Raw genomic sequence first — 10,699 nt, forward strand, 5'->3', positions numbered from 1 at the left:
TGATTACCTTACTCTGCACAAAATATAAAAACGGTCTGCTGACAACACCTGCCTTTGGTTAGCTGCGTAGTAGCACAGCTGTTGAAAGTAAACAAATAACAGCTCTTCCTCCCATGTCTTCCTCCCAGACACACACATGCATACAGTACATGTAGGCCAGCCAGCTCCCAGTTCCAGTGTAATTGTAAATTGTAAAGAGGATTTGAGTTCTCAGTACTGGTCTAATCTTTGCTGCTAACCAGATTTGAGCAGATGTTAAGTGGCTCCTCTCTTTAGCTTGTGCGAGACATCAAAGAGGCAGTGAGGAATATGTCCTGACAGGTCTGGGAATAATAATAAAATTAAAAAAAGCCACCAGAGGTGAGTGATGAGTGCTGGTGCACATTTTTGGACCACAACAAAGTGAAAGATATAAAGCTGATATTAAAGAAAGTCTTTGAGCTTTGCGGCAGATCTTTCTGTGCATGTTTGTTATTTTGTCTTAAGAAACGTGGAACTACTTTCAAGAAAACACAAGTGGCACGTTGAGCATAATCTCTGACTGGCTTGTCTCTACCTCGTATCTCTCGACTGCCGTTATGTAAGCAGTCGTTTGACTTTTCTCCCCCTCTGTCATGCTTCACCAAGTGGAAGTTTACAGTGTTTTGCATTAAAGGCCATGCGTGCGCACAGCTGCAGCTGTGGCCTCCCAGATGCAGACCAGCGCAGCAGTAGTATTTTTACGGCGCAGTCGCTCGGCTGCACAAAATGAAGTGTGATGAACCTCAATCTATAAGGACGGCCTCAGCCAAACTGTGCAAAGATCCAAGTAAACCCAGAACCAAATGGTCTATTATATTTATGTTGCTGTTTTGATTGCGTCTGAAGAACCACAGAGATCAGGCTAATTCGGATTATATACGAAGATAAAGGAAATTATTTCGGTGAAGTTTTAAGTGTTGTCTGGGCTCATCCGGTCGGAGAGCACTGCCTCAGGTCTGGGACTGGACGTGGAAAATGTTTCTTGTGGTCTTGTGTAGTTTTGTCTTGTTTTTGTAAACTCTACCAAGCGCTGCAGTCTGCGTCTCTCTGAGCAAAGAGTTTGTCAAACAAACTGTGTAATAATTCAGCTGAATTTTATAGATCCTCAAGTACTTTCTTTCCATTCTTTGTTGATTTAGCGTCATCAGCCAGCATACTGCGCACGCCAGCGTCCGTATGTGTGATGAGATATTGCACCAGCCGGCTGAAAAGCGTCGATTATGTCCGCGTGTTTTTATGCCATTCGAGGTCTAACCAAGTCAGCAATAAAGCAGGTAGTTTATGCTTTTACTGCCACCAAGCACACTCCGCCACATGTGAGCCAGGCCACGCTAGCAGGAGGCTCTACGTTATGACCAAGCTAGTCACACTTCCTGCTGCAGATAACGGCTTGTGTTTCCTCACCCTCAGTGTGAATCTGTCAAACAAAACAGAGGTGTGAGGCTGCATGTGAAACTGGATATTGCGCACAGACTTCTGTTCACGGGGTGACTGCATGCAGGTCGACTGGAACCCACCGCCTCAAAGTGATTGATTAACCTCTGTGTTGGGACTGTGGCGCGGACCCTTATCTCTGTTCACACACGGCTTTGGAGGCTCAGTTTGGACGAGCTTACTTGTTGTCTTCAGAATCTCGAATCGAATAATTTATCTTATCTTAAGTGTAAAATTGGTGACGCAACACTTCAGACAACGTGTTTATTTCTGAATTGTAATTATTCTCATTTTGATAATTGCGGTTCTGTATGGAAAGCAGTTAATCCAAAGGTTGAACTCGTGCCCATAATTTCTGTTTTCTCTCCCCTTTTCTGCTTCCCTCTGTTCACTTTTCTCTCATTTTATTTTCATCACAATTCATTTTCTGTCTCCTCTTTATCCGTTTTTCACTCTTTTTTTTCTTCATCATCGCTCTGTCTCCTGCCCCACCTCCTCTTTCCCCATTCTCTGTTTCTCTCTTCAGTCCAGCAAGGAAGATAAACTGTCCAGCCGTATTCAGAGCATGCTGGGCAATTACGACGAGATGAAAGAGCCGATCGGTGACACACTTCCAAAGCTTGGTGGTAAACCTTCTAACAGCTCGTCTTCCTCGGAGGAGAAATCGGGCCCACCTTTGTTTAGCGGGGACCAGCGTGGTAGCGGTGGCCAGACCAGTAAGTGGACTCCTGTTGGCCCTGCAGCGGGTGGGTCTTCATCCCAGTCCCAGAAACGTTCAGGAGTCCAAAGCGGCCACAGCAGCCAGAGGAGCAACGGAGGCAGTAGCGGCAGCAGCAGTAGCCAAAGAGGGGAGGTGCGGGAAAAGAAGTCAAGCAAACACAGTGGAGGGTCAGAGCACTCAAAGTCGCACACAGCGAGTCCGGCCAAGGGATCTCTGAGTTCATCCAGCAGCCACTCACGGAACACCTTGTCCGCCGAGCAGCATCACAGCAAGGAGCGCTACCGCTCCAAGTCCCCAAGAGACAGAGAAGCCAACTGGGACTCGCCCTCACGGGTTCACACCTCCTTCCCCAGTGGACAGCACTTGAGTCAGGCCTTTCCCCCGTCTCTCATGCCCAAGCCCAGCTCCATGCTGCAAAAGCCCACGGCCTATGTGCGGCCTATGGACGGCCAGGAAACGGCAGAACCCAAGAGCTCACAAGCAGAAAGCTACAGCGGGCAGTCGCACAGCAGCACCATGGGAGAGATGAAGTCCAACGGCAAGGCCCCGCTTACAAAACTTAAGATCCCATCACAACCTGTAGAGGTAAGACAGGATCGACAGGCCCATTTGAACACTGAATCAAAGTGTGAATACTGTGATGATTCCTCCTTTTCCTACTGGCCCTAATAGAAACCTGTCACAATGTAAGTGATGGGGCAAGTTTACCTGAAGTAGGTTTAGTCAAAGCATCCTGTCCAGAGTCATCCCAGCGTTCTGTAAACTTAAAAGACCATGTCTAAGGTCCGCTTTCTTTAAACTGTGGGACGTATTTGACGGGCCAGTATAAACAGAAGGAATGATTACATCAAACAAGACCGGTTCCAATGTTCATAGGGGCACTTGAGCATTGTTTTAGTACAGCCGTTAAAATATAAACTGCTATCAGTATTTATATACTTACGAAAGCAGATCGGTGCTCAGAATGATGTAGTAACTGTATTAAATGACCTCACACATGGTAAACTCACTAGGACTCATAAAATGCCTATAGGATGACTCATGGTGCTCAAAATGGAAGCCACCTCTCACTTGCTGTACCGAGATCATGTTGTTTATGAGCACATCTGCTAAGCTTGGTGTTTTCTTTCTTTAGGGATCCGGTGATCCCAACTGTGTCGATGAAATTCTCAAGGTACGTTGGTAGTTTTATTTTACTAAATGCTTCCTCTGAGAGGCCAACGGTTCATCATGAGTATTCAGAAATGAAGCTAATTTGAGATATTTTCCTTCTGCGTGTGTGTGTGTGTGTTATTCTTTAAATTCAGGAAATGACTCAGTCGTGGCCCCCTCCACTGACCGCCATTCACACCCCCTGCAAAACAGAGCCCTCCAAGTTTCCATTCCCCACCAAGGTCAGTGTTTTGCCAGTGCTGACTGTTTGATTCATTGGTTGTCATAATAGATTAATAAATTAATAAATAAGTAGCTATTTTTATTACATCTGCATAGCGTGAATAGACGCCAGAGAGCACATGCACCAAATCCAAAAACTCATGAAAATAATTGTTTTTTTATTCTTTTTTTTTTTTAACCTCAGGATACTCACTCGTTTCAAAGCGGACACAGTAAGTACCACGCCAACTTCACGCAAAATCCCCAGAAAAGAATAATTAACTTATGTGTTGTGTATTTACATGTACGTGCATCGTGTGTTTGTTTTAGAGCGAGTCAGTTCATCCAAGAACTCCAGCCACCAGCCCAAAGCTTGCGACGACCAGCCGACGTAAGTGCTTCATCCTTTATCCTTCTTATCATGAGTGCGTGTTTGTAGTTTTACCGATATGGAAACCGGAGAGAGTACGATATGTACAATTCCCGACTGCACCGCTTTGAATAAGAGAAGATATAGTCATGTTTAATTTCTGTGACTCAGCGTGCTGGAAAATGACCTGAAGCTAAGCAGCAGCGAGGACAGTGATGGAGAACAGGACTCCGCTAAGAATCCATCAAGGAACACATCAGCAAGGTAGCGCGTTGAATGTTTGCTTTTGTGAAATTTACTAACTGTCACATTAACATGGGGTCAAGTTAAAACTTTATTGTAGGTTTTTAAAACAACGGGGCATTTGTGAACTGCACAACTTTTGCATATATATCGTTTGACGCCGTTTCCCTGTCTCAACAACAGCAATAACAGTGAAGCAGCCGAACAGTCGAGGGATGACTCCAGTAGCCACAGTGGCTCCGAGAGCAGCTCGGGTTCTGACAGCGAGAGTGAAAGCAGCACGACAGACAGCGAAGCCAACGAGCACCCGCGGCCTGCCTCTCCTGAAGTAATCATTTCACCACTTTTTTTTATAAAGTTGTAGTGCTGCTTAGTGTTGGTTAGAGACTGTATCACCAGTTCTCACAGGGCCACGAATAGCTGCTTAATAGATAATTCTCAGTCACTTAGACTTAGTTCCCTAATTCTGTGTGTTCTGCTGTGTCCCTTCAGCCCGAACAACCCATGGCCAACAAGTGGCAGTTGGACAACTGGTTCAAGAAGACGAAGCAGTTCTCCCCTGCCTCTCCAGTGGACAACAACAATGTTCCACCCAAGTGCAAGAAAGAGGGCCGAGATAACAGCTCAGGGCGTGGCTACGGCAGCCAGGGAGGGGGGTCAAAAGACTCAGCAACACCTACCCCAAACAGGGACCTAAGGGCAGCACAAAAGGGTCCAGAGGGTGGCCGCGGACGACAAAAGTCCCCCGCCCAAAGCGAGGGTGGAGCAAATCCGCGAATCCGTGTGGGTAAAAAGCAACCTAAAAAGTCTGAGAAGCCTCCTGTGGTGGAGGAACCTAAAGGAGGTCTGAGAGTAGAGAGTGAGCCTGCTCCAGAGATACCTCCCCACCGGCCCAAAGCCGCCACTAAGGGTTCCCGCAAACCAAGCATCAAAAAAGAACCCAAATCCTCTCCCAGGCCGACTGCGGCCGCCGTCCCCACCACTACAGATAAGCGCAAGGCAAAGGCTCCCACCAAGACGACCCAGAAATCTCGCGAATTTGTCACCGACTCGTCCTCGTCGGACTCTGAGGGGAATGACAGCATCCCGTCCTCTTCGCAGACGCCCAAGTACACGGAGACCATCAGGACGCCTGTGATTTTTTCTCCGATGGAAGAGAAAGAGCTGTTGTCTCCACTCAGTGACCCAGAGGAGCGCTACATGGTGAAGCCACCTCAACAGCAAGTTTTACTGGTGAAGATAGGTTAGTTGAAACGGCTCATAATTCCCGTATCGCTGCAGTGCACACACACACGTTATAAGGTTTCTTTACTGTGGACCAAACAGTCATCATACCCTTCCCTTTCTGTCCCATTTCCTATAGATCTCACCTTGTTGTCTAGGATCCCCGGGCGGCCCTACAAGGAGCCTGCAGAGATAAAAGTGGAGAGCGACTCTCTAGAGAGGGACAGCATCACCTTCAGCAAGCAGAGCTCTGAGAAGAGCTCGAGCAAGGCCAAAAGGAAACACAAGGTAGAACAAATTTTAGTGATTGCTCTGTTAAATGCATTGCATTTGATTTCAGTTTTTAGGAGATCACAAAAGAACCTTAAGTCAGATTTCTATTAAAGCAAGCCAAGGAACAATTGATTGCATCTTGGTGTAGATCCAGACTTTGATTTTCTGCTGTGAGAGGATTGTGCATTTTTTATTTTAGCTGTGAAGCTACTAGAGAAAGATCCAAAAGGTCTTGGTGTAATCTGAGCTAGTTTAACAGTGATTTTAGTAAAATGAGTGCTGGCAAAGTGTTGTACTGTACCATCTAATACTTTAATTTTCTCCAAATTCTGTATCTTCAGAACGATGAAGACGGCACCAAGCTAGAGAGCAAACGATGTAAGGTGGAGGACAAGTCTTTATCTCATCATAAAAACAGCAGTAAAGAGTGAGTATTCTCCTTTTTTTATTTTTTTTGTCCTAAGATTCTAATACTCATAATGATCCCGGGCACATATCTTTTCCTGTAATCGCAAAAAATAAACCTGATGAGCTCTAATGAGCATCGTAAAATCCGATCATTAAAGCTCAGTGACATGGCTCATTTACTGCGTGGCATTCCATGCAATAAACGAGCACCTGTTTATATTATGTCCATGTTCTTTGTTTTGAATTTTTATGAGATATTTAATCTTCGAGCCCTGTTTTTAACTGAAATAATTCAATGATGATTAAATTCCCGCCAGGTCCAAAAGGTCTCTGGACAAGAAAGAGGAGCCGGTCCCCTCTCCTTCCATAGCAGGTCTTCAGCGGACACCTAAGGCAGAGCATCCGAGTCGAAAGCGGACGGTCAGCCAGTCCTCCAACTCGCTGTCCAGCGGGACGGGAAGTGGAAAAGAGGGGAGCCACAGCACCAAAGGCAGCTCCACCTCCAAACACAGAAAGGGAGAGGACAAGGGACGCAGCACACGGGACGGCAAGGTGGGCATGAGCGACCTCATCGTCGGGAATTTGCTTTGTGTCTTTGTGAATACCTGGCAAAGTGTCATCTTTCATCTTGCCAACCGTCCAGTGTGTTTCCCCTGAGGAATTTGAATAACAAAGCAAGAGTGCAGAGAGAAATGGTTGTTGCTGGGGGAGGAAGGGGAGTGGTTGAGAACATACCGTAGCTTGATGGATGGATGGGAGGGTAGGAGTATGTTTTTAATGTAGCAGAACTCCCAGTATCCACACCTTGTATAACTAGCAGCTAATCATCGAATTCTGCGTCCATTTTGTATATTCCCTGCACATTTCCTTGACTTTGATTTTATGACTGACTTCAGAAACCATTCTTCGTTTTCCCTGAAACTTTATTTCCTTTCACTTTCCGTCGCTGCAGGAGAAATCCTCAAAGGGTTGTGATAACCAGCTGGCTGTGCCTCCGCTCACCACAGACGGCTCCAAGTCTCAGAGATCCAAGCTGGTGTTTGAGGACAGGTAAGAGGAGCTTTTTCCACTGTGGATAACCCCACAGCGGGACACAGAAAGAACTGCAGCGGGGATCTAGGGTTGCCTTTGATGCATAAAGCGGTAGGAGGTCGGGGAGGTCATGAATAGATGAGGCAGCGTGCCAGAAAGATGATGTAAATTTCCATTTTAAAAGGCTCTCTGCTGCAAATCTATTTTCTTTTCATGCTGCGATAAAGGAACAACATACTCTTGCTTCTAATTTATTTTTTATTTTTTTGTCTTTAGTTCCCGGTGATGTTTCAGAGAATGTTTTATAGAAACTGAGCCGTGATGACATGTTGCAGAAATGATTTCTGTTAAGTAATCAAATTTGTTTGATCTGATTTTGTTTCAGGGTCTATTCGGCAGATTACTACTTACAAGAGGCCAAGAAACTTAAACACAATGCAGATGCACTGGTAAGGAAGAACCAAATGACTATTTGCTCATGTAATTGGCATGTTGTGGTGTCGGTTCTTGCATGCAAACTCCCAAAGTTTTTGAGCATGATCTCCACAAAAAACTAGAAGGAAATATGAACACTTTCGGTACCTGCGCTCTGTAAAATGAGCCTGGGGCTATGATTAACCGCAGGTATTAGTTACTTGCATGGATCTTATTCTCACTGATTTGCATAAAATTATTTTGTTGCCGCTGTTTTCTTTTTCAGTTTAAACCACGATCGCAAGTTAAATGAACGAACCAGCAGTGTGCAATAAAATGCACACGACTTTTAGCTTTCTAGCTAATCTAGAAATCTAGATATTTGACTTTATATCCTTTTATCTGTGCACTAAAGGCCACAACAAACACACAGTTAAATAATGAAAGTGGAGTTTATTAAATCCAGCCCCACATAATTATCTAATGTTCTAGTGTCATGTGAACATCATTTCACCCTCCACCACTGCAACAGTCTGAGAAGGAAATGCAGTATTTCACTGGTAAATGAAAACTTGTGATTTTCCACAAGCACTGATTCTACACTTTGTCCTTGTTTGTTTTAATTTTTTTTTTAACAGCTGGACCGCTTTGAGAAGGCAGTTTACTACCTGGACGCTGTGGTGTCCTTCATTGAATGTGGTAACGCTCTGGAGAGGAGTGCCCAAGAGGCCAAATCTCCGTTCCCCATGTATGCAGAAACAGTGGAGCTAATCAAGTAAGTGGAAAAACACAAACACATTTTGAAGATGGTTAGAATTGAAAGGGGAACTCCACCAGTTACAATCACGAAAGTCTATTGTGAAGCACCGCTGCACTCTAGAGATTTGTAGAGGCTATTTGTCGACTTCCGATGCTTTGAGCATCCTGTCGACGAGTAACAGATCAGACATTGACGCCTCAAAGAAAACAGTTGAGGGGCCCAGTGGGTCATTGCAGCAAACTAGCAGCGGTTCATCAAGTGTGTGAAAATACCTCACTTAAGATGGAGCACATGCTTCTGTGACATGTCAGTCCTGAAATACAAGTAAAGTACTTCTGCAATGCACGGTTATCTGAAAAGGTATCCGCTAACGCTAGCAGAGGACCTGTCCAAATCCTCTCAACAGCAGTCAATTAACAACTTCACCAAACGCCCTGAGGTAACAGAGAGGAGGAGGCTGCTAATTTAACTATTTGTCAAAGTTATTAGAACCTTTAGTTGCAGTAGACGGAGAAGGCTTCAGAGAAATTACCCGGGAAATGACACTATCCCATCTAAGAACATGCTGTGAAGTACTATTAAAGGCTACTGACGGTGTCCATTTATATTCTAGGCTTTATATATCTGAAGCACACAGTATTGATGAGGTCATGTGTTTATGTTCTGCTCTGTTGTGTTCCACTAGTTGACATTGTTGCTGTGGTTTTAGAGAACGTTTTATTGTCCTTGATGTCAGTGAATGCACCGTGCGAGAGACGTTACGGTGAAACTGAGAGTTTGCAGAGCTACAACTGACAGTAGCCCGTGTTCAAGCGTCAGTAAACTTGCAGAAAAGCCCCTGTAGCTTCCTTAGTGTGAGATGCTACAATATATATTTAAGAATATAGATTTCATTGTTGCAAAGCATTACTTTCTACTGTGTTTTTATGTGCGAGTCGTTCAACCCCCCAAGACTTTTGTGGCTGTGAGGTCTGACATCACTCGAGTAGAAATTTCTTGTGTCTAAAGAGTTAAAGAAAAGGATAAATTAAGAAGCTTAACAGATGTCTGTAGCCTGCTCCTCATCTCTGCTGGATGCTACTGGCTCAGGGCTATATCAAAACCCTACACCCACAATTTTCAGAAAGAACTAATAGCGTTTAAATCGTTTCTGCCGTTTCTTAAACAGTTCATAGTGAGTTCAACTATGTAAAATGAGTACTCTTGTAAACCAAAAAAGGGTGCATTCAGTTTTACTAAAAACCACCCGTTTGTCCCGTCTCTCTCTCTCTCTCTTTGTCCAGATACACTATGAAGTTAAAAAGCTACATGGCCCCCGATGCTACTTCAGCAGATAAGAGGCTAGCTGTGCTTTGGTAAGTACGCTCCCTGACATCAGGTGTTATACTTCCCTTTGAAGAGGTAGAGGTGTCCTCTGCCTCGAGACTCATACCTGAGTAATACTCATCCTGGCTGTTTGTTCAAGACGCCCACACATGTCTGGTCTTTGCTGCGTCCTTTACGAGGTTTACAATCAATATTTGTCCACGTCTCTTTTCTAGCCTACGGTGTCAGTCTCTTCTCTACCTGCGGTTGTTCAAGCTGAGGAAAGACAGCGCTTTAAAATACTCCAAAACACTCACCGAACACTTAAAGGTAAGCGTTTCCTGGAATCTTAAGTTTCACTTTTCTTGGCAAACTCGGGTAATAAAAAAATAAAAAAACGTGTTCCATGAATGGCTTTATTTTTCTGTGAATATCTAATCAGCTTCATCTCTGTGTACATAATGTTCTTCTCATTTTGTTTTTACAGAATTCTCTGAGTAACACCCAGGCTCCCTCTCCTGGAATGGGAAAGTAAGTCCTGCCTACTTTGCTGTTTGCAGATTAAAGTTCATTCATTCGTGTTTACACTCGGCAGCAGTTACGTAAACACTGCTGTCAAGGTTGATTTCCTCTTTGTGTTAAGAATATTTGACTGTCATGTATTTGGTAAAAAAAAAAACTAAAATCCCCAAACTAAATCAGCACCACAAACATCTAATAACCTTTGTTTCTGTTTTCTCATGCAGTAAGGCAGCGGGTATGCCCTCTCCAGTATCTCCCAAACTATCACCGGGCACAGCAGGTGGCTACTCGTCAGTCAGCAGCAGCAGCAGCACCAGCTCGTCTGTCACCATACCTCAGCGCATCCACCAGATGGCCGCCAGCTACGTCCAGGTCACCTCCAACTTCCTGTACGCCACCGAGGTCTGGGACCAGGCCGAGCAACTATCCAAGGAGCAGAAAGGTATTTTAAGGCTTTTTAGAGGTTTTTAGCATTTTACTACTTCATATTTTACTTTATACCCTTTGTGCCAAGGACCACAACAAACAAACAAATTGTTATTTAATAGATGAAAACCAATGCTTCACATGACCCTGATTTGACGAGCTTTCGGCCTAG

The 10,699-nt window shown here is 44.6% G+C and overlaps 1 protein-coding gene across 4 annotated transcripts in view; it reads left to right on the top strand.

Annotated features, from left to right (window-relative positions):
* aff4 (AF4/FMR2 family, member 4) overlaps nt 1-10,699 on the top strand; it is a 28,193-nt gene that overhangs the window by 12,689 nt on the left and 4,805 nt on the right. For 3 of the 4 annotated variants that reach the window (XM_084564486.1, XM_084564485.1, XM_084564487.1), the window contains exons 3-20: nt 1,982-2,761; nt 3,312-3,350; nt 3,484-3,570; nt 3,756-3,783; nt 3,881-3,941; nt 4,092-4,184; nt 4,347-4,491; nt 4,656-5,406; nt 5,527-5,675; nt 6,002-6,087; nt 6,386-6,620; nt 7,021-7,118; nt 7,486-7,549; nt 8,153-8,289; nt 9,558-9,629; nt 9,816-9,909; nt 10,067-10,110; nt 10,326-10,543. In XM_084564486.1, coding sequence (XP_084420612.1) covers nt 1,982-2,761; nt 3,312-3,350; nt 3,484-3,570; nt 3,756-3,783; nt 3,881-3,941; nt 4,092-4,184; nt 4,347-4,491; nt 4,656-5,406; nt 5,527-5,675; nt 6,002-6,087; nt 6,386-6,620; nt 7,021-7,118; nt 7,486-7,549; nt 8,153-8,289; nt 9,558-9,629; nt 9,816-9,909; nt 10,067-10,110; nt 10,326-10,543 — 3,181 coding nt within the window. The remainder of the gene's footprint in view (nt 1-1,981; nt 2,762-3,311; nt 3,351-3,483; nt 3,571-3,755; nt 3,784-3,880; nt 3,942-4,091; nt 4,185-4,346; nt 4,492-4,655; nt 5,407-5,526; nt 5,676-6,001; nt 6,088-6,385; nt 6,621-7,020; nt 7,119-7,485; nt 7,550-8,152; nt 8,290-9,557; nt 9,630-9,815; nt 9,910-10,066; nt 10,111-10,325; nt 10,544-10,699) is intronic. The other variant, XM_084564488.1, reaches the window with a different exon arrangement.

This window comes from Chelon labrosus (assembly GCF_963514085.1).
Source record: "Chelon labrosus genome assembly, chromosome: 17".
In the NCBI taxonomy this organism is placed as follows: Eukaryota; Metazoa; Chordata; class Actinopteri; order Mugiliformes; family Mugilidae; genus Chelon; species Chelon labrosus.